At 45.6% G+C, this 24207-nt stretch overlaps 1 protein-coding gene across 1 annotated transcript in view; it reads right to left on the bottom strand.

The window, feature by feature from the left end:
- Window positions 1-5018: 5018 nt before the first annotated feature.
- Window positions 5019-24207, bottom strand: part of GALNT16 (polypeptide N-acetylgalactosaminyltransferase 16) — a 286276-nt gene continuing 267087 nt past the window's right edge. The window contains exon 15 of the mRNA XM_077464723.1: window positions 5019-8931. Coding sequence (XP_077320849.1) covers window positions 8794-8931 — 138 coding nt within the window. The 3' untranslated portion in view covers window positions 5019-8793. The remainder of the gene's footprint in view (window positions 8932-24207) is intronic.

The following is a 24207-nucleotide window of genomic DNA, read 5'->3' as shown; positions in this document are numbered from 1 at the left end:
AGAAGTTGTGAGCACAGAGATGGGCCGAACATCCCCCAGTTTGGTTCGTGCCAGAACTCTTGAATATTGAAAAAGTTCGGACCCCGAACGACGAACCTCATTGAAATCTATGGGACCCAAACTTGAAAAATGAAAAGTCCCCATTTTGAAGGCTTATATGCAAGTTATTGGCCATATAAAGTGTATGGGGGCTATTGCCTGGGTGACATATACCAATGCAAAAACAACTTTAAAAAAAGATAATTTTTAAAGGAGCAGTGATTTAAATTATGCCTATAGTGAAACAATAAAAATATAAAATTCCTTTAAATATAGTGCCTGGGAGTCCCCTTATGCCCCGTACATGCGATCAGACATTCCGGAGACAAAATCCGTCTGATTTTTTCTGACGGATTTTGGCCCAAACTTGTCTTGCATACACACCATCGCACAAAGTTGTACGAGGTGATGTAAACCATGTACATAGGGACCATAAACAGGCCAGTAGCCAATAGCTTTCTTCTCATAATTTATTCTGAGCATGCGTGGCAGTTTTTCTGTCGGAATTGTCTACACATGATCGGAATTTAAACAATCGGACTTTGCTGTCCGAAAATTTTAGATCCAGCTCGGAAATTACGATGGAAAAAGTCTGATGGAGCTCACACACGATCGGATTTTCCAACAAGATCCGATTGCACATGACCGTGTGTACAGGGCATTAGTCTGCCTGTAAAGTGGTGCATCTGTACAGTGTTTGGAATCTGCTGCAGAAAAACTGATATTTATAAAGAATAAAGTGACATTTAGATTTTAGATTTTCTCTGCAAGCTTTTTTTTTATTTGGACAAGCTGGAATTTAGATGCTGGGCATGTGGGTGGCAGGGAGCGTATTTTATTTTTCGATGCAGCAGCTGGAGCAGAGAATTATGCCTGCTATACTCTACAGCTGGTGGTGTGCTACTGGCAGACGTGTTGCAAGGACCTGTGACACCTTTTGCTATACCATCATCCATGTCATTGGAGGCCGCTCAGAGGTCATGAAATAAAGCAGGGGTAGACATAAAAGGTGAGGAGTGAGGAGGAAAAGAATTGTGTCCCTTTTGTGTTGCTTTCAGGTGCTCTTGCCAATGGGCGTGAGTGGTGAGAGGTTAAATGCCTTGTCAAGCATGTGGTACCCAAATGGCTGGTGTTTTTGCTACGTTTGATCTGCTTGCAACAGGGCGATTGGCTGCACATGTGCTAAAAAAGGCTCAGACAGCTGAGCTGGGGAAATTGGGCCAGGAGATAACAGCTCCATAATCTGATGGCGTAGGATGGCTGCTCTCTAATCTTCCATGATGGCTGCCTCTGGAGAACATCCCGCCTTGTTTGTATTGTTTCTCCCCCTCACTTTCCTCCTCTGCTCTATCCGGCACCCAAGTTGCATCAGTGACCTCATCATCATGATCCCCTCTATCCTTATTATCACCGAAGCCAACTTGGCAATACACTGCGGCTGGAGGAACACGACTGCCAATTTGTTGGTTATCAGTGTTCTCTCCTCTCTGTAGGCTCATGTTACTCCCTTCCTCTACCTCAGAACCAACATCAAAATCAAATAATGTCTGTGCTTCCTCAAAAAGCAAGTGGCATGATGCTGTGTTAAAAAAAATTAAGTGGACTCCTCCATGCATGATGGTGGGGCTATGGCAGTAGTAGCTGTGGACAAGAGGCAGAATAAGCCATTCTGACAGCTGCGGTGGGCTGCACACTAGTGTCAGCTTGGGTCATAGAGGATGAGGAAAATTAGGGTGTTTTAGTAAGCCAGTCCACCACCTCCTCTGCATGCTGTGGCTGGATAATAATAATAATAATAATAAACTTTATTTTATATAGTTCTTTTAAAGGTGGCTTCTCAATGCGCTTTACAAGGAAAACACAAGAAATACTCAGGATAACATAACATAGGAAAAAGGGACAATTAAAATTAAAGCTTGTCTAAAGAAAAACATTTTTAGATTTGATTTAAATGAATTTAGAGAAGATGACTCTCTGATGTTCTTAGAAAGTGAATTCCAGAGTTTTGGAGCATAGCAGGAGAAGGCTCTGTCTGCCATTGAGTGTAGAGGGGACACAAAGTTCCCGGCATCGCTGGATCCTGGGACAGGTAAGTGTCCAATTATTAACCACTTCAATACCAGGCACTTAAACACCTTCCTGCCCAGACCAATTTTGAGCTTTCAGCGCTGTCGCACTTTGAATGACAATTGTGCGGTCATGCTACACTGTACCCAAATGAAATTTTTTATCATATTTTCCCCACAAATAGAGCTTTCTTTTGGTGGTATTTGATCACCTCTGCGGTTTTTATTTTTTGCTAAACAAATAAAAAAATACCGAAAATTTTGAAAAAAAAAATGTTTTTTTGTTTCAGTTTCAAAACTTTGCAAATAAGTAAGTTTTCTCCTTCACTGATGGGCACTGATGGGGTTACACTGATGGGCAATGATAAGGCGGCACTGATGGGCACCGATGAGGTGGCACCAATGAAGTGGCACTGATGAGGTGGCATTGATGGACACCGATATATGTGGCACTGATAGGCGGCACTGATGGGTGGCACTGATGGGCGACACGGATGGGCACTGATAGGTGGCACAAATTGGCACTGATAGCTGGCACAGATTGGCATGGATGGGCATGGATATGTGGCACAGGTGGGCATGGGTTAGTCGGCACAGGTGGGCATGGGTAGGCGGCACAGGTGGGCATGGGTAGGCGGCACAGGTGGGCATGGATGGGCACTGATAGGTGGCATGGATGGGCACTGATAGGCAGCACAGATGGGAACTGATAGGCGGCATTGTATTATAATATATTGTACTAATGGATGCCAATCAGTGCCAATCAATAATGCATGCCAATCAGTGATGCCCATTGTGGGCACTAATTGGCATCCATTATGGGCACTGATTGGCATCCATTGTGGCACTGACTGGAATCCCTGGTGGTCTAGGGTGGCATACCTTGTCCTGGGCATCCCTGGTGGTCTGATGGCGTCCCTGGTGGTCCAGTGTGGGCATCCTCGGGGGGGCTGTGCTGATAATCGATCAGCACAGACCCCCCCTGTCAGAGGAGCAGCCGATCGGCTCTCCTCTACTCGCGTCTGACAGACGCGAGTGAGGAAAAGCCGATCACCGGCTTTTCCTATTTACACTGTGATCAGCCGTGATTGGACACGGCTGATCACGTGGTAAAGAGTCTCCGTCGGAGACTCTTTACCGAGATCGTAGTTGCCGGGTGTCAGACTGACACCCCGCAACAACGATCGCCGCGATGTGCGCCCCCGGGGGCGCGCAGCGGCTCATAATCCTGATCACGTCATATGACGTCCGGTCAGGATTATGCAACCACTTTGCCACCGTCTATTTGTTATAGGGCGGCCGTAAGTGGTTAAAAGTCAGCAGTTGCAGTATTTGTTAAATTTTTTTTTTTTTTTGTCGGAACTCTGCTTTAAGCCATCTTTTTTATGAAAAATAAAAAAAAATCTCAGTTCTGGAACAGCACAGGGACTTTCATTTCAGCAAAGCTATAATGTAGTTTGGTCAGTTTTATGATCTGGAAGGAAGCGGTTAACACAAACAGGTGACAAGATGGGTATATTTCATTATGTTCGTTCACTGGATTTTCCAGCAGTTTCCATGGTTTTGTTGCCCAAAGCAACTGTCAAGAACATAAGAATGAGAGATTAGTATAATGCGACAGCTGCAGCTATTTGGAGCTGGTGAAATCAGCCTCTTATTCTCATGTTCACAGCCAGAAATCCTCCGGTAAATATTGACTCAGAGAATAAAGACTAGTAGAGATTATTAAGGTTCTCAGCACACTCTTGTGCCTTGCTCAAACACTTTCCATATGTCTTTGTCTCTTTTGCAATTCTGCTGTGATCAGTCAGTCTTTGAAACATCTTTAAAAAAATGGGGATTTTGTCCTTTCTTTACTGTAAACTGACTAATTATTTGCCGAAAACCTGCAACTTTTTCATTGGCTTTGTTCAATATGAGATGGAGGATCTTTTCCTCTCCAATACAGAATCTCCTGTTGCATTCAACTCCTCATGCTGATCTAAAATCATCCACAAGATGTATTTTTTTAAAGATTACTTTTTTGTTTTTTACCTGCACTTCCAGATTTCTCAAGGAACCTTATAACTGCCCTCCCAGGAGATCTTGTTTCAAAGCTGCAAGATTTCTCAAAATTTTCCTAAATATTGTGAGATATTGGAGAAACTTATTACGAACAAAAAACAACTACTACGGCTTTGTTTTCCAGATTCCTTTAGTCGGCCAGGGATGACACATTTGCAAAATCTTGCTGAATCTCTTGCATGGAGAAGTTACTTACAGAATTGATTACTGTGTATGCCTTCCCCCGTTTCTAGAATGTTGGAGAACGTTCTGGAAGATAGTGGGTGGAGGCTAGGAGGGCTGTCCTGCATATTTAGGGGCCCTTAGCCAATCCCCAGGTTGGGGGCCTGGCAGGGAACTAAGGAGCCACTAAATAGACATGAGCCATGCCAGCAGGGGAGTCGGGTGGAAGATGGAGACGCAGTGCTGAGAGGAGTCCGTCGTTGGTCCTTGAGGGGTTTTACCTCAAGCTGGAGCTTGGGAGGCTGGTCTGGAGGGATCCCACCACAGGAGGCAGTTGGAGGGACCCTAACCAGAGAGAACAAGGAGAGACAATGAGTAGATCAACACGGTGCAGGGATAGACAAGGGGAGAGACTGCCAGCTGTAGCAGGGCTCTCTTGAAGACAGCAGTGTGCCAAGAGAGGCCAGGAACGCTGACAGGGAACCCAAGAAGAGGAGGACCAGGGCTGCTCTGCGCAAAACCATTGCACAGAGTAGGCAAGTATAACATGTTTCTTATTTCTAAAAACTAAAACATTTATCTTTGGAATCACGTTAAAATGTTGTGAAGGGCTGCTGTAGACTGTTAATAATCTTATGTTTTGTAATTTCATGCACAACAGATCTGTAAAAAATGACTACAGACAGCTTGTAAAATTGGAATAAATTATTACACAGTTATACACAAGCAGAGTGCATTCTAACGTCACAATGAATTACCAACAATGGTTTTCATCCAATATGACATCTGTAGAATAAAGGGGCAGAATAACCAAAAACAGAAGTATTATTATAACATATCTGGTCTCAGATACAGAGTTTTAACTCATACTGTGTGTCATTTAAAAGACTCGGCATCAATGGAAATATAATTCTAGTATTGAGTGGTCACTGTTGGAATAAAACATCGGCTCACTTTTGAGCTTATTTTAACAGCTTTTATGATTTCTCTTAAAAATGATATTTCACTATTGTATTTTATCCAGTTAATACCAGACTTCTGATCCCACATTACTAACACTGGCCATTACTTTAACTACATTTAAATGGTTGTCTGCAGAACTCCCTGGTACGTGTTTTCACCTTTCAGTAGAAGTCAACACAATTATCAAGACTTGAGGTGGAATATTGTGAACCTATATGATGGTGTCACCTTTGGTCTTTCCAATGATGAATTCTAATTCTTAAAGCCGAACTCCAGCCAAAACGACTAACTACAAAGATAAAGTTGCATATAAGGGAGCTGTTTTACCTGCCGAAGAATTTGTAGTTTTGCCTATCTGGTCATGAGATTTTCAACACTCTGCTCCATGGCACAGCTACACAACAATTGGAGAGACTTATCTCTCCTCCCAGCCTGTGACTGGACAGTGCAAGGAGCAGCCTACTGGTGAGCTCATTTCTCTAACACTCTTCTGCATGCTTTTTTCCCTGAACCACAACTTAATGGCTCCTTTACTGCTTCTATCAAATTCAGCTACAAACACTGCTTATTCAACAATAGAGAGCTGCATTTATTTGTGTCTTTTATATCTGCCTGGAGTTCAGATTTTGGTTCAAATCTCAAAGCAAACATAATTCATCTTCTCCTTGACTGACCTCAGCAGAATAAATTCTGATTGGTTGCTATAGGTTGATGCACCTAAAAATGTAATCTCTTACCGAATAAGGCAGATGGTGTTTTGGCAGCCATGGGGCCATATAGTGTAAACTAAATAAAACCTAAATACTTATGTAGCTCAATAGCTCTATGCTACAGGGGTTTTGTGGGATTCCCATTCCTTTAAAGGAAACCATAGTATTAAAAAACTAATTATATACTCTTTGTAAACTCTGGGCTTATCCCTGCAGTCCTAAAGCAAGAATGCTAGTATCACATCATCTAACACACCATTGACCACTAAAGGAAGCATTTACATATCTGTATATGCGATACAACAATAACTGACCAGCAATCTATTGCTAAATGTGAAAATCACATAATTACTTATGGTAAATGTTACAAGAACAACTAAAAATGTGTACTTAATCAATATGTACTATATTTTCCTTCAAAGAAGACCATTTTTAAAAAAAAAGTTTCACCTATAAAAAAAAATCCTCCAGCCCTCCTTCCTGTCCCCCTCAATATCACTAGTTGTGATCACCCCTTTCCCCAGAAGGCCTCCACCAAACAGTTGCTGCCTCCTGTAATGTCTGCAGCCCAGGGGCGGACTGACAACTCATGGGGCCCCTGGGCAATAGGAGATTATGGGGCCCCCAGGCAATCAGAGATTATGGGGCCACACAGTATACACACACACACAGTATACAATCACATAGTATACACATACATGTACACACAGTACACACAGACATGTTTCTATTGGCTAAGAAGGTACTGGAGAGGTGGGGCAGCTATAATCTCAGGATTTTTAGATCAAAAGGATGTCGGTAAGGGACATTTCAGAGACAGATGTAAAAAAACACAGATTTTGACATACTGTGCCTGGTTTTACTGAGGCTGGCAACACTGATGGGGCCCCCTAGTGGCACAGGGCCCTCGGGCAGTGCCTGAGTGGCCGAATGGTCAGTCTGCCCCTGCTGCAGCCTGACTGGTAAAAGCCAAGTGTGGGGCTAGCTGCACCTGGGCATTATGGTACATCCACTTTAAGTTTATGTGATGATTTTTACTGGCTGGGTTGCAGACAGTGAGGGATGCCACAGTAATCAGATGAGATTACTACGGACCTGCAACGTGGGTAATGAGAGGGGTAGAGAAGGGGGCTGTTAGATTTTTTTTTTTTTTTAAGGTGAACATGTACTTTTAAGTGTTACTAAACCCACAAGAGTAAAATCAGTCTGTATATGCAGTAAAGCATGCTTGTTCATTAATCTTGCACATTGTGTAAAAAGGCTGTTTGATCCTGGCTTCTCTGATCCTCCCCTTCCACAGTCTCCCCTTCTATAGATCTCAGAGTACAGAGCCTTGGGGGCACTCTGCACATGCTGAGCTTGGTGTACATTGCTAGAGAGATTTATCTATTTTTCTTTGGGAGCGCATGTGATCGGCACAGGGAAAATCAGCACTGTCCAGACAGAGGAAGAGCGGTCATGCAGCCTCATAGAACAGTCACAGGAGAATGAAAACTCTTTCTACAAGCTTTAACCAGTGCTCGGCCAGACACTGATAGAAGTCACAAGGCTGCTATTTACTGCTGATGAGGAAAGGTATTTAGCAGTTTATATTTACTAAAATAATTGCATTTCCATGTTCTGTATACTGTGGGAGACCAGATATAGTGAATGCAGGGTCCTGGGTTTAGTAACACTTTAAGCCTCTGTTCTTGTATGAAATCGTAGTTTAGATTATCCACTGTTCTTTTTTAAAATTTTAATTTGTTTTCATTTAGTCTGTTGATTTTTATTACATCCAGCTAGGTAGTCTCTTGTATTAGGTACAGTTTGCATTAACTGATAGAATAAAGAAAAGCTTGAAAGGCCACTGATGAAGCTGTAGTCTATGAACTACATCACGGCAATGGTTGTCAAGGAAAGTCTTATACCCAACTCAAGAACCAACTTAAATGGATGCAAAAAGAAATTAAAATTATACGGAAATGTTTTGAAAAGGCATTTTAAAAATAATTCTGAATCTTTTCCAATCCTAAAACGGGAAACAGGTTTAAGGAGTAAAGCTTGGATGAAGAAACCATATGAAACACAATCAGATTTATACACAACATAAAGCTGTGGATTGCAGAGCTACATGTCACATACATTACATCTGAGAACATGCAGAGCTAAATATCAGAGAGACCCTTGATGCTCAGTGTTGCATACTCGAGCCTCTAACATTCAGAACTACATGTAAGAAAGACAGCTATAAGGTAGTTTAAATATAAGACTATGAAATTAAATCTAACATTTCTAATAATGTGACATGCAACTCAGCATTATTGGCCCATTAGTCTTTAACTCGTACTTCTGATGTCATGTTGTTTGTCCATATAGAAACTTTATCGTATAGGAGTTCTTTAACACTGCATGATAATAAATTACTAATCAAGTCATTGAATGATCTGAATGGAAATGTGCTTGAGGTTTTACAGGTCTGTTGATAACACGTTACATCTTCACTGAGGATCCACAAGACTTGCTTTGCAGTGGACGAGATGAAAAATGCAGCCAGAGATGAAAAAGCATGATTGAATCACTTTATAAGAAATCTCACTGGATAAAATAGAATTCCAAGTGTCAGCCATATCCAAAGGCAGCTGGACCCCAGGGACAAATATGAAGATATCAAGTGATGCCATTCAAGGACTGGCATTGTCTAACCACCTGTGAAAAGTCTTGGAGTTTAATGTTCAGAACCTGGTGGTCCATGGAATGTCCCAGGATCCCATCTCCATGGTCCATGTAGAAAGTGTTGCTCTGAATATTCATGTTGCCTGGATCACTTCCCACTGTTGGCTCCCCAGATCTGATTGGCAAGGGTTGATCATAACTCTGGAGGTGTGAGTGTCCAAACACAGGGCACTGCTTAGATGCTGCAAGAAGTGCCCTTTCAACTTCCATTTCTGGAGAAGACAAAATAACATACGGTCAACATTATTCTAACATCAGATTAATAGCAAGGTAACTGCAGAATAATGTTGGACAAAGGCTAAACTGACTGGATATTGAAAAATACAGAGCCCTATAGTCGATGGAAAGACTTCATATTGCCCTTACAAAGAAATAGCTAAACCACAGTCTAAATGTAATGTTTAGACAAGCAAAATATGTACCTTAAAGTTGGTCCAGCCATATTGGCATGATGGCTGTATTGTACAAGAAATATACAGCAGTTTGACTTGAACACGGGACATAACACAACTGGTGCCATGAGGACCACATGCACAACATGATATATCATCAACTGTAGAAAGACAGAGTGGCTTTGCTCTGCAAATCATACTAAACTGCAAATCCCAATAGGATTATCAAAGCCAATCAGAATATTAACCTTGGACAGAGAACTGCGATGCCTGGCTTAATTGTGTTAGAATGCAGGTTTTTTTTTAAACAGTCAATTCTACATTTTGTATGACACACTGCTTTTGTTTACTTGAAACAGGTTTTGCATTCCTTACCATACAGGTCTATAGCTATACAAAACCAGCTTGAATCAAGTCATTTGCAGGTCATAAGGAGGCAAGCAATAATAGGGCATGTCGTTTTTAGATATGACCACTAGGGGCTGCTATATTTACATATCCATATATTACAACATTGATTTTGTATAGATGATATGGGCTAAGCCTTCATGACATTTATTAAAGCGGGAGTCCGCCGGGAGTTCCGCCGTTTTTTTTTTTTTTTAAAAGCCAGCAGCTACAAATACTGCAGCTGCTGACTTTTAAAATAATGACACTTACCCGCCCAGCGCGCCCGCGATGCCGGCACCCGAAGCCGATCTCTCGATCGTTTCTCGGGTGCTGCCGCTGCCATCTTGGGTATGGGAATCAGGAAGTGGAGCCTTTCGGCTTCATTTCCTGGTTCCCTACTGCGCATGCGTGAGTCGCGCTGCGCAATAAGGATGGTCCCCGCTGTCTCTGGGATCCGTGTGTTTCCCAGCAGGCAGCGGGGGACTTTCGGAAAGGGGCGTAGATTCTGCGGAAAGGGCCGTACCTTCTGCAGAATCTACGCCGGAAGTGGGTGCAGATACCTGTACTGTACAGGTACCTGCACCCCCCTCCCCCCTGAAAGGTGCCAATTGTGGTGCCGGAGGGGGGGAGGATTCCAATGAGCGGAAGGTCCACTTTAGGGTGGACCTCCGCTAACCACAACAACTAGTGGTGGCTGCTGATTAGGATAGGAGCATTTAACAGGTTTCATAGGTATTTTAACGGTGTTAGGCAGATAAGGGAGTGACAACATGGTCAATCCGGGTGTACTGGGTGGCTGTTGTTGCGTATAATAAATATTAGGAAGATAGAGGTGTTCCAAGATGAACCGATCTGGGTGTACTAGGCAGTCCTTGTTGTATATAAATGAGCTGAAATGATGGCCGCAGGTTTCTAGCACCTGATGATGTTCTTTCCTAAAAGGAAAAGCAGTGGACAGTTACTTCTGGTTTGAGGTCACTTCCTCCACTGGAAATAAGCGGTGTCCATTTTTTAATACTAGAATTCAATATTTTTCTAAGGCAAACAATCTTATTCACTCTCCATTGCATTGTTTTTATATTTTTTGATTAAAAAAAGCGGTACTTTTCACGTCCTTTTCTCTTCCTTAATGCTGCATATGGAGAATTTTCCTGATATAAGCTGGAACAACTACTTATATTGGAACTGAGGGGAAAGTCTTTTGGAGTACATGGAAGCCATAACAACTTGGATAACTATGCATGCAGGTTTTGACTCCCTTGGGAGTCAAAATCCTCCGGAGAGTGCTGTGTGAAGTCTGTGTACCAGATCTTCTATATAGAACACACTGTGGAGTACACTCTGTCCTTATCTTTGTGTTTGGGGGATTGTAGTTGAGGAGTGGGTCTGTCACCTGAACAACACATTGATTACATTAGTTTACAGTGAATGTGATCACATTTGGACTTCCTATTAATTATATGATTTATGATTGCATGTGATAACAATGTTTATATGTGGTTTTTGAGTATAGGTAACAGTTTAGGGTAGGTGGGGATTGTTTTTGGTTCTAAAGTCTAACAGTTTTTTACCTTAATGCTGCATTAAGGTAAAATCTCCCCACCAACTGTTCTCCCTACCTCCCCAAACACTTACCTGAGTTGAGTCAGGGATCCAGCGCTGTGTCAGCTGCAGCTCTTCTCCCTTCACTTCCTGATTTCACAGAAGACACAGTCAGCAGCAGGCACCATAGCCATTTTTTCAGTCAAATCCTGTGAGGAGGGAGCAGGGGTGTGGCCAGGTCATGCTGTGTGTGTCCATTGACGCACACAATCCAGCTTGGGAGCATGCCCATACGGGAGCTCCCATAGTGGAGAGCACCAGCGAGGGACTCCAGAAAAAGAGGTAAGGGACAGCTCTGTCCAATGGTGTAAGTATAATATCCTTTTCATTGAAATAATAAAAAAGTCTCAAACTAGTGCCATCAATACAAACCCAAAGACCGTTCACAAAAGCCCTGAATATAATTATTTACCTTTTTAAAAAAAATGTATGTACAGTTTTATGTTAAATATTCAGTTTTCCAAATAGCATTTAAAAAGTGCTGCTACTTCTATCTCAGGACTTGTGGAAAGCCCTGCCAGACAGGCAGAATCCACACCTCCCCTACTGGGTGGGACTGTACTACCTAGGGGTTACGGGTTTGAAAGTGGAAGTGGACTCTCAGCCGCCAGATCGAGCTTGTATTAGCCTATTGTATGCATTACTGCATTATATTTGTGCCATATAAATGATTGCTTGTTTCATCTGTATCTGTTTCTATCTTGTTCCTTTGCGATAAAACTCTTGGAAAACTCAACATAGACAATCATCTTGTACATACACTGTACATAAAAGATCCATGTAGTAAACTTGGTAGAAAGTTGTTCTGTTCAAAGAAGTATAATCACAAATAGGGATGAGCCGAACACCCCCCGGGTTCGGTTCGCACCAGAACTTTCGAACGGACCCCAAATTCGAACGAACTTTAGAACCCCATTGAAGTCTATGGGACTCGAACGTTCGAAATTAAAAGTGCTAATTTTAACAGCTAATATGCAAGATACTGTCCTAAAAAGGGCTTGGGACCTGGCTCCTGCCCCAGGGGACATGGGTCAATGCCTAAAATGTTTTTAAAAATGGCCGTTTTGGCGGGAGCACTGATTTTAATGACGATTAAAGTGAAAAAAAAGTGAAATATTCCTTTAAATATGGTGCCTGGGGGGTGTCTGTAGTATGCCTGTGAAGTGCCACGTGTTTCCCGTGTTTAGAACAGTCCCTGCACAAAATGACATTAAACGGAAATAACACCATTTAAAACTGCTTGCGGTTTTAATGTTATATCTGGTTCCTGCAATATGGTTGAAAATCATTGAGAAAAATGGCATGGGTAGCCCTCCCTGCCCATTACCAGCCTATTTGGGTCTTGTACGGATATTAAGGGGAACCCCGTACCCATATTAAAAAAAGGAAATACGTGTGGCCCCCAGGCCCTATATACTCAGAACAGCAGTATACAGGTGGTGTAAACAAGACAGGGACTGTGTAGGTTTGTTGTGTTAAGTTGAATCTGTTTGTAAATTTTCAACTGGTACATTTTTAAAGTGTAGCTCCAGTCAAAAAAACTATTTTTAAGCTTTTTGGAAAACATAGGGAAGGGTTATCACCCCTGTATAATTTGTTTTGTCGTCCATCTTTTTTCATCTCACTTGCTGTTGTCTCCTTCCATTTGCAAGTAGGAGATGTTTGTAAATTGGATGTTTGAAAGTAGGGGCCTGCCCTATATGCTCTGCAGAAATGGCGGAACAAGGTGTTGGTTTTGCCACAACATTGTAAGCCCTCAAAGTGACTCTTGGTGGGTGCTGGAGCGCCCTGCTGTGAACGATTATATCAAGAATTGTAATTACATGCCATTGTTGAACAGTGGTAGAAAAATTTACCTTTGGTGGTTGTGGTGCTGGTGCCACAACACTATAAGTCCTCACCGTTACTCTGGGTGGGCACAGGAAGGGGCCCTCCTGTGAAATATTATATCAAGAATTGTAATTACATGTCCCTGTTAAACAGGGGCAGAAAAATTTGGCCTTAGGCACTGCTGCTGGTGCCACCACACTGCAACCTCTCCCATATACTCTAGTTTTATTGCAGGAATTAGCCCTGCTGCAAAGCATTGCATCAAAAATTGTACTTAAACGCCCCTGTTAAACAGGGGCAGAAAAATTGGGCCTTAGGCACTGGTGCTGGTGCCACCACACTGCAACCTCTGCCATATACTCTAGTTTTATTGCAGGAATTAGCCCTGCTGCAAAGCATTGCATCAAAAATTGTAATTAAACGCCCCTGTTAAACAGGGGCAGAAAAATTGGGCCTTAGGCACTGGTGCTGGTGCCACCACACTGCAACCTCTTCCATATACTCTAGTTTTATTGCAGGAATTAGCCCTGCTGCAAAGCATTGCATCAAAAATTGTAATTAAACGCCCCTGTTAAACAGGGGCAGAAAAATTGGGCCTTAGGCACTGGTGCTGGTGCCACCACACTGCAACCTCTCCCATATACTCTTGTTTGATTGCAGGAATTAGCCCTGCTGCAAAGCATTGCATCAAAAATTGTACTTAAACGCCCCTGTTAAACAGGGGCAGAAAAATTGGGCTGATGGCATCACCCAGAACCAGAAATGTTCTTCCAACATATCAGCGGAGGAGGAAGAGGATAGACAATCAACATAACAGGACAGTCACTCAGCATCAGCATAGGCAGTCTTGAAGGGATGTGATATTTCAAAAAAAATTATTCTGTTACATCAGCTTCAGGTGCTTGGTAGCTGTGGGTGATCCAAGACTGATTCATCTTGATGAAGGTCAGTCGATCAACTGATTCGGTGGACAGGCGCACCCTGTGATCGGTAACAAAGCCACCAGCAGCACTGAAGGGGCGTTCCGAAAGAACGCTGGATGCAGGACAGGCCAGTAGCTCAATTGCATACTGTGCAAGCTCTGGCCAGTGATCCATCCTCAAGACCCAGTAAGCCAGAGGATTTTCGGTGGGAAAGGTGTCCAAGTCTGACCTTGCCCCTAGGTATTCCTGCACCATGTAAATCAGACGCTGGCGATGGGTGCTGGAACCGATCATACCTTGGGGCTGCGGACTAAAAAATTGTCTGAAAGCATCAGTCAGAGGGCTACCTTCTCCACCGCTCCTTCTGACCGATGCCTCAGCAACACGTTGTCCAGGACCAGGAGTTTGTAACCTCCCAGTCTCTGGGAACGCGTTGCACAGACCTTTCTGCAAGGCCTCCCGGAGATGTCTCATCCTCTGCTCCCTCTGCGATGGCAAGATAAGGTCGGCAACCTTACCCTTGTACTGTGGATCAAGGAGAGTGGCCAGCCAGTAATGGTCCCTCTCCTTGATCCGAAGAATACGAGGATCCTTCCGCAGGCTTTGCAGGATCAGGGAGGCCATGCAGCGTAGGTTAGCTGAGGCATTCGGTCCGGAGTCCTCTGGGTCACTAAGGACAACATGATCCGCAGCTACCTCCTCCCAGCCACGTACAAGTCCACATGTTTCTTGGGACTGTAAATCATCCCTACAAGACTGCTGCTGCTGCTGCTGCTGATGCTGAGTGCCAGCCTCCACCTCCATGCTGACACAATCATCCTCCTCCTCCTCTTCCTCCTTCTCATCCTCTTCCTGTGTGATGGGTGGCACAGCAGGAACACTGTCTGGATAAAGGGGGCCTTGAGAGGCAAGGAAGTCCTCCTCTTCCTGCCTCTGTTCTGCCTCAAGTGCCCTGTCCATTATTCCATGCAGCGTATGCTCCAAGAGGTGGACAAGAGGTACAGTGTCACTGATGCATGCACTGTCACTGCTCACCATCCTTGTGGCCTCCTCAAATGGTGACAGGACAGTGCATGCATCCCTGATCATGCCCCACTGGCGTGGTGAGAAAAAACCGAGCTCCCCTGACCCTGTCCTGGTGCCGTAGTCGCACAGGTACTCATTGATGGCCCTCTGCTGCGTGTGCAGCCACTGCAGCATGGCCAACATTGAGTTCCATCTGGTGGGCATGTCACATATAAGGCGGTTCTTGGGCAGGTTCAACTCCTTTTGGAGCTCAGCCAGCCGAGCACAGGCATTAAATGATCGGCGGAAATGCACACAGACTTTCCTGGCCTGCTTCAGGACATCCTGTAAGCCGGGGGACCTGCCCAAGAACCGCTGCACCACCAGGTTAAGGACGTGAGATACACAGGGCACATGGGTCAGTTGTCCTTGTCGGAGGGCGGAGAGGAGGTTGGTGCCATTGTCACAAACCACCATTCCTGGCTTAAGCTGGCGTGGCGTCAACCACCTCTCAGCCTGCCCCTGCAGAGCTGACAAAACATCCGCCCCAGTGTGGCTCCTGTCCCCCAAACAAACCAGCGCAAGCACGGCATGGCATCGTTTTGCCTGCATACTTGCGTAGCCCCTGGAACGCCTACGAAGCACCGCTGGTTCTGAGGACAGAGCACTGGAAGAGGCCATGGAGGAAGAAGAAGAGGAGGGGGTGGAGGAGAGAGGTGTGTCACAACCAATAGTAGCATTTTGGAGGCGTGGTGGCGGAACAACCTCCAACACTACTGCACCTTGTCCTGCATCCTTCCCAGCTGCCAGAAGAGTGACCCAATGGGCCGTGAAAGACAGGTAACGTCCCTGTCCATGCCTGCTGGACCATGAGTCAGCTGTAATATGCACCTTACCGCTGACCGCTCTGTCCAGCGAGGCAAGGACATTGCCTTCCACCTGCCGGTAGAGAGCCGGAATCGCCTTCCGTGAGAAACAGTGGCGGAACCGCACATTGTACAAACTCACGGAAGGGGGCCTAGTCTACCAACTGAAAAGGCAGCAGTTGAAGTGCTAGCAATTTAGCCAAGCTAGCATTCAACCGCTGGGCATGTGGATGGCTGGGAGTGAACTTCTTTCGCCGGTCCAGCAGCTGGGGCAGGGACATTAGCCTGCTATAATCGGACGTGGGTGTACCGCTAGCAGAGTTCCAGGAAGCACTTGGCTGTGACACACCTAATTCTACACCTTCATTCCTCTCAGAGCAGGTTTCAGAGAGGATTGAAGGTCTAGTGGGGTTGGAGATGCCAGCTGATGAGGATATGTTGCAAATAGCAGCGGTGCGATCTGATGCACTCGTCTCAAAAAAGGCCCACACCAAAGAACTTTTAGAATAACGCGCAGAGGCAGCGCCCTGCACAGGTGGAGCTCTGCGGTGTGATTCAGTCGGTGTGCTGCCCCTAAGCTGGCCCCCGGAGGGCATCCTGCCTCGTTGGACATGTGCCTCCTCCTCCTCCTCCTCCTCCTCCTCCTCTCTCCTTCCAGGCACCCACGTGGAGTCAGTGCCCTCATCATCCCCTCCCTCTTCATTGCTGTAGCAAACCTGGCAGTATGCTGCAGCTTGTGGAACATGACTGCCAGATTGCTGTCCTTCTTGAGCATCCCCTCTCTCTGCGCTCACGCTACTGCCTTCCTCTAGCTGAGTGTCATCATCAGAGCCCACAAAACACTGGGCATCCTCCTGGAGCATGTACCCAACACTGTGCTCAAAGAGTTCAGGAGACTCCTCAGGAGGACGTGGTGGGTCTAGGGAAGGAGTAGGGATGAGCCGAACACCCCCCGGTTCGGTTCGCACCAGAACTTTCGAACGGACCCCAAATTCGTACGAACGTTAGAACCCCATTGAAATCTATGGGACTCGAACGTTCGAAATTAAAAGTGCTAATTTTAACGGCTAATATGCAAGATACTGTCCTAAAAAGGGTTTGGGGACCTGGCTCCTGCCCCAGGGGACATGGTTCAATGCAAAAAAAAGTTTTAAAAACGGCCGTTTTGGCGGGAGCACTGATTTTAATGACGATTAAAGTGGAAAAAAAAAGTGAAATATTCCTTTAAATATGGTGCCTGGGGGGTGTCTGTAGTATGCCTGTGAAGTGCCACGTGTTTCCCGTGTTTAGAACAGTCCCTGCACAAAATGACATTTAACAGAAATAACGTCATTTAAAGCTGCTTGCGGTATTAATGTTATATCTGGTTCCTGCAATATGGTTGAAAATCATTGAGAAAAATGGCATGGGTAGCCCTCCCTGCCCATTACCAGCCCCTTTGGGTCTTGTACGCATATTAAGGGGAACCCCGTACTTATATTAAAAAAAGGAAATGCGTGTGGCCCCCAGGCCCTATATACTCAGAACAGCAGTATACAGGCGGTGCAAACAAGACAGGGACTGTGTAGGTTTGTTGTGTTAAGTTGAATCTGTTTGTAATTTTCAACTGGTACATTTTTAACCACTTGCTTACTGGGCACTTAAACCCCCCTCAGTCCCAGACCAATTTTCAGCTTTCAGCGCTGATGCCCTTTGAATGACAATTGCGCGGACATACAACACTGTACCCAAATGAAATTGTTATCATTTTTTTCCCACAAATAGAGCTTTCTTTTGGTGGTATTTAATCACAGCTGGAAGTTTTATTTTTTGCTAGGCTGCACTGGTGGGCACTGATAGGCTGCACTGGTGGGCACTGATAGGCTGCATTGGTGGGCACTGATAGGCTGCACTGGTGGGCACTGATAGGCACTGATAGGCATAGTTAAGGCGGCACTAATAGGCACAGATAAGGCGGCACCGATGGGCACAGATAAGGCGGCACTGATGGGCAAAGATGGGCACAGATAAGATGGCACGGATGGGTGGCACAGATGGGTGGCACTAAGGGGCACTGATAGGTACCACTGATAGATGGGACTGCTGGGTACTGATAGGTGGCACTGATAGGTGGCTCTCACTAGCTATATAGGTGAGGTGAATATAGCGGTGTATACTGCGGTCAGGGCACGCACACAACAACCACTACACAACAGCAAGATCGAAAATCGGCCGAAACCAATCGGTGCGTACTGTGTTGAAGGTACACAGAACACCCACTGCTTCAGATGCCAGCACACTACACAAGGCTGCCGCGCTGGCGGCCTTATATAGTGTGGGGCGTGCACTACACAGCCTGAGCTATGATTGGCCACAGGCATCCTGTCTGTGGCCAATCATGGCTCTCCTCGCTGCTGGCGCTGCGATTGGCCAAGCATGCGGAGTCGCAGTGCATGCTTGGCCAATCATGAGCCAGCAATGCATTGCGCCATTGCAGTGCATTGTGGGCCGTGAGCACCACACTAATTTGCCGCGAACGGACCAAAACGTTCGGACTTCGCCGAACGGGCGAACAGCCGATGTTCGAGTCGAACGTATGTTCGACTCGAACAGGAAGCTCATCCCTAGGAAGGAGTCACTGATGATGACATTGAGAGGAGGGAAGACGATGCGTTGGCAGCTGCTTTGCTAGTACCCTGAGACTGGGTGAGAGAGGATGAGGAGGATGAAGAGGGCTTGGTCATCCACTCTACCAAGTCGTTGGCATGTTGCGGCTCAACATGACCAGCTGCCGAAAAGAAGGACAAGCGTGTCCCATGGCCACGTGCTGATGACAATGCACCGCGTCCACGACCAGCACTGTTGTCTCTAGACACAGAGCCTGCTTGCCCTCTTTTATCGGCTCGCGCCTGTCTGCCTCTCCTTGCTGGCCTTCCAGACATGGTAATGGCCTGAAGGGAGTTGGGTAAAAAAGCAGTTGGGTAGTGTATATTGTGCTAGAGGCACACAACACCCACTAACTCCTGCAGATGCCTTTATTATAGAACACCAGAGATAAAGGGGTATATACAGATGTATACTGTGCTGTGCTGGAGGCACACACAACTTCCAATAACTCCTGCAGATGGCAAGTGGTCTCAAATAGAGAAGAGCTATGTAGGTGGATATAGCGGTATGTACTGGGTACAGCGCACGCAGACAGCACGCACAAGCTCCTAACACTACTGACTGCAAGCTCTATTATAAAAGATAGATCACTAGCTATATAGGTGAGGTGAATATAGCGGTGTATACTGCGGTCAGGGCACGCAGACAACAACCACTACACAACAGCAAGATCGAAAATCGTCCGAAAACGATCGGTGTGTACTGTGTTGAAGGTACACAGAACACCCACTAACTCCTGCAGATGCCTTTATTATAGAACACCAGAGATAAAGGGGTATATACAGATGTATACTGTGCTGTGCTGGAGGCACACACAACTTCCAATAACTCCTGCAGATGGCAAGTGGGCTCAAATAGAGAACAGCTATGTAGGTGGATATAGCGGTATGTACTGGGTACAGAGCACGCAGACAGCACGCACAAGCTCCTAACACTACTGACTGCAAGCTCTATTATAAAAGATAGATCACTAGCTATATAGGTGAGGTGAATATAGCGGTGTATACTGCGGTCAGGGCACGCAGACAACAACCACTACACAACAGCAAGATCGAAAATCGGCCGAAAACGATCGGTGTGTACTGTGTTGAAGGTACACAGAACACCCACTGCTTCAGACGCCAACACACTACACAAGGCCGCCGCACTGGCGGCCTTATATAGTGTGGGGCGTGCACTACACAGCCTGAGCTATGATTGGCCACAGGCATCCTGCCTGTGGCCAATCATGGCTCTCCTCGCTGCTGGCGCTGCGATTGGCCAAGCATGCGGGGTCACAGTGCATGCTTGGCCAATCATGAGCCAGCAATGCACTGCGCCATCGCAGTGCATTGTGGGCCGTGAGCGCCACACGAATTTGGCGCGAACGGACCAAAATGTTCGGACTTCGCCGAACGGACGAACAGCCGATGTTCGAGTCGAACGTATGTTCGACTCGAACGAGAAGCTCATCCCTAATCACAAGTAAACCTGCTTGTAAATCACCCAGGGAACCCAGTGCACATCGCACTTGTGTTCATTTCAGTTTGAGCAATGGTTAAGAAATAAAATGTAATTATTATTACTTTTAGGGCTGGCTGCTGTTCCTTCCCAGGCTGAAGCCAAATTTATGGGCATTCCTATTTGGAAGTTACTGTACAGCCAGCACTGAACCCTCAACTGCTCTACATTCTGCATCACTCCATGTAATATTGTAGCCCTGTCTGTGCCTATTCTGCTACCTTATTTGTATATAAAACACTAGCTTAAAGTGATTGTAAAGTCTCGTTTTTTTTCCTGTAAAAATAAAAAAAACATGTTATACCTACCTGCTCTGTTTTAGTGAATTTGCACAGAGCAGCCCAGATCCTCCTCTTCTTGGGTCCCTCTTCTGTGATCCTGGCCCCTCCTGTTCAGTGCCCCCACAGAAAGCAGCTTGCTATGGGGGCACCCAAGTCGAGTCACAGCTCCCTGTGTCTATTCAGACACCGAGCCCGACCCGGCCCTGCCCCCTCTCTCCCCTGATTGGCTAGCTGACTTTGATTGACAGTAGCGGGAGCCAATGTGTCTCAGCCAATCAGGTAGGATAATCTCAAACAGCTGGAACCCTCTTGGACATCGCTGGATAGCGAGGGACCTCAGGTAAATGTTAGGGGGCTGAGGGGGGCTGCTGCAACAGGCTTTTTATCTTAATGCATAGAATGTATTAAGATAAAAAAAAGCTTCTGCCTTAACTGAGCCCAGAGCCACCTGCTATTTTGCAGGAGATAGTTTATCAAGCTGTTGGCTTTTTTTCTTACAGCAGCTGCAGAATTCACAAGAAAACAGAAGGTGACAGTTTGATCATCTATCTCTGAAACAGCAGGAGGGTCTGGGCTCAGCCAAGCTATGTTTTATACATGTAGGGAAGCAGAGTCAGTACAGGGCTGCATGCTTAGAAGAAGAGCTGGCAACCTGCAGAGGAGGGAGTAGCATGGAATGTATGGGCTCTGTGTGCACTCTCTGTCACACTCTTTTTTCCGAGTTGTCACTCAGAACTGCTCTCTCCTTCGTCCAGTGTTGTTGGACAGCAGTAGAAGGTTGGAGGATCAGCTATCCGGTAATGCAAATTACCAAGCATTTTATACTTTTTCTTTAACCAATTTTGGAGCAATTTTGATATTTTTTACTCACAATATTTGTGCAGGCCTTTCAAATACAAATTTGCAGCTGTCCGTAAAATATACTTACCGTATATACTCGAGTATAAGCCGAGATTTTCAGCCTCTTTTTTGAGGCTGAAAGTGCCCCCTCGGCTTATACTCGAGTCACCGCTGTCTGACTGCTCGATCAGCGTATCGAGCAGACAGACGGCGGACATTAAAATTCAAAAGCCGCGCCTCCTTCTCCGCCTCCGCCTGTGATAGGCGGAACACTGAATTTCCCAGCAGTCAGTGTTCCGCATATCACGGACATCCATTCATTCTCATACTACGGACGAGTATGAGAGGATGTCCGTGATAGGCGGAACACAGGCTGCTGGGAAATTGAGTGTTCCGCCTATCACAGGCGGAGGACGGAGGCGCGGCTTTTGAATTGTAGAATGGCCGCCGAGAAGAGCGGCGATCCATCGGCACGACACGGGACGGAGGAGGCACGGAACGGAGGAGGCACGGGACAGAGGAGGCACGGGACAGAGGAGGCACGGGACAGAGGAGGCACGGGACAGAGGAGGCACGGGACAGAGGAGGCTCGGGACGACGGCGGCTCGGGACGGAGGCTTGGGACACAGGTAGGCTGGACACACACACAAGGCTGCACGGACACACACACACACACACACACACACACACACACACACACACACAGGGATGGATGGATGGATGGATGGATACACACACACACACACACACACACAGGGATGGATGGATGGATGAATACACACACACACACACACACACACACACACACAGGGATGGATGGATGGATGGATACACACACAGGGATGGATGGACGGACACACACACAGGGATGGATGGATGGATGGATGGATGGACACACACACAGGGATGGATGGACGGACACACACACAGGGATGGACGGACACACAGGGATGGACAGCCATGTCTCACCCTCGGCTTATACACAAGTCAATAAGTTTTCCAGTTTTTTGGGGGTAAATTGGGGGCCTCGGCTTATATTCGGGTCGGCCTATACTCGAGTATATACGGTAAATTAATTTTAATAGTGCACCCAAACACAATAGTTTTTTGTAAAATATAAATGATGGTGATGCATGGAGTCAAACATCTCAACATTTAAAATTATGCATATTTGGAAATGACAACAAACTATGGTACCAAAATTGGTTCATAGATGAAGCTTTAAAAGCCTTTACAGGAGTTAAACATGAACTAGGGCCCTAGAATTATTGCTCTCATGCCGTTGCTGATGATGATACATCACATGTTCGGTGCAATCACCATTTACATATGCGTGCATTTACATTTGTGTATGCATGTATCCCGTTGCGCTAGCTTTGGCATTCCTCCCAACTTTTTGAGATGGAAGCAAGGGACACCTATTAGCAAAAGTATGTAAGCATTGAACACATCCCCTGCCACGCCCCCTTAAAAGAGAATTATACAAAAAAAAATATATTAGTTAACCACTTCAAGACTAAGCCTATTTCTGACACTTGTTTACAAGTTATTTTTTGCTAGAAAATTACTTCGAACCCCCAAATACTATATATCATTTTATAGCAAAGACCCTAGAGAATAAAATGGCAGTTGTTGCAATATCCTATATCACATGGTAAAATACACTTCGCTGAATAAAGAAAAAAAAAAAACAGTAAAGTTAGCCAAATTATAAGTAATATAAAATTACATAAAATATACTTATAAAATATAAGTTTTGTATATTGTGAAAGATGATTTTATGCCAAGTAAATAGATACCTAACATGTTACACTTTAAAATTGCATGCACTCGTGGAATAGCGACAAACTATGGTACTTAAAAATCTCCATAGGTGACGCTTTAAAATTTTTCAATGGTTACAGAGAGGTCTTTTGCTGGAATTATTGCTCTCTCTCGAACGATCACAGTTATACCTCACATGTATGATTTGAACACTGTTTACATTTACTGGTGTCAGTGGGGTCGGGAGAGGGGGCTAAGGGGGGCTGGAGCCCCGAGTGGGCCCCCAAAAAGCTCTGGGTCTTGGGCATTCATAAATCTAATATTAGCCCCAAGCCTGAGCGGGGACCGATCTGACTCGGATCACGGCCGAGTGACATAGCAGGTCCCGCCTTCTGGAGCCTGCAGCGCCTATGATGGATGTCCCAATGGTCCAATGCCGGGATTGTGGGATGTGTGATGTCCATCATAGGCGCTGCAGGCCCAGAAGGCGGGAATTACAATTAGGCCGCATCACTACGAGAAGATCCAAACTCTGCGCTCGGGCGGGCGGCTCTCCTCTGTCCTCTCCTGTCTCTGGCTGCCTGCTGTTTCCTGGGATGCGCACGCCGGTACGCACACTATGGGTGGGCTGCAGGAGGAGCCAGAGATCAGGGTCACCTGAAGTCTGACGTCACGTGTAATGGGTCAGGCAGGTTAGTGCATGTCGGTGTGTGTCAGGTAGGTCAGTGTGGGTCTGGGTCAGTGTAATGGTCAGTGTATGTCAGTGTCAGGTATGTAAGTGTATGTTGTCAAGTAGGTCAGTGTATGTCAAGTAGGTCAGTGTGCATCAGGTAGGTCAGTGTGAGTCAGATAGGTGAGTGTGGGTCAGTCAGTGAGATAGGTCAGTGTGTGTCAGGTAGCACAGTGTATATCAGGTAGGTCAGTGTGGGTCAGGTAGGTCAGTCTGGGTCAGGTAGGTAAGTGTGGGTCAGTGTGTGTCAGGTAGGTCAGTGTAATGGTCAGTATGTGTCAGGTAGGTCAGTGTAATGGTCAGGTAGGTCAGTGTGCATCAGGTAGGTCAGTGTGCATCAGGTAGGTCAGTGTGGGTCAGTGTTTTTTTTAGGTAGGTCAGTGTAGTGGTCAGATAGGTCAGTGTAATGGTCAGTGTGGGTCAGTGTGTGTCAGGTATGTCAGTGTGGGTCAGGTAGGTCAGTTTTTAGTGGTCAGCATTGATGGGCACTGGTAAGCCAGGCAGAAATCAGCAGGTGAGCTTATCCCACCCCCATCGGGCTCGGCTGAAGCCCCTGGTGGTCTGCGTTTTCTTTGGTGTGTGAGCAAGCAGGGACAGGCACGTTGACATTAGAACTTTTTCCTTATTTATTTATTTATTTATTATTATTATTACACTGTTCCTTTAAAAAACAAATTCTGATCACTTTTATTGCTGTTACAAAGAAAATGAAAAAAAAT

The sequence above is a fragment of the Lithobates pipiens genome, unplaced genomic scaffold (genome assembly GCF_037356315.1).
Source record: "Lithobates pipiens isolate NorthernLeopardFrog02 unplaced genomic scaffold, aLitPip1_a1.2 Scaffold_30, whole genome shotgun sequence".
Taxonomy (NCBI): Eukaryota; Metazoa; Chordata; class Amphibia; order Anura; family Ranidae; genus Lithobates; species Lithobates pipiens.
This window is presented reverse-complemented; position numbering and strand designations above follow the sequence as displayed.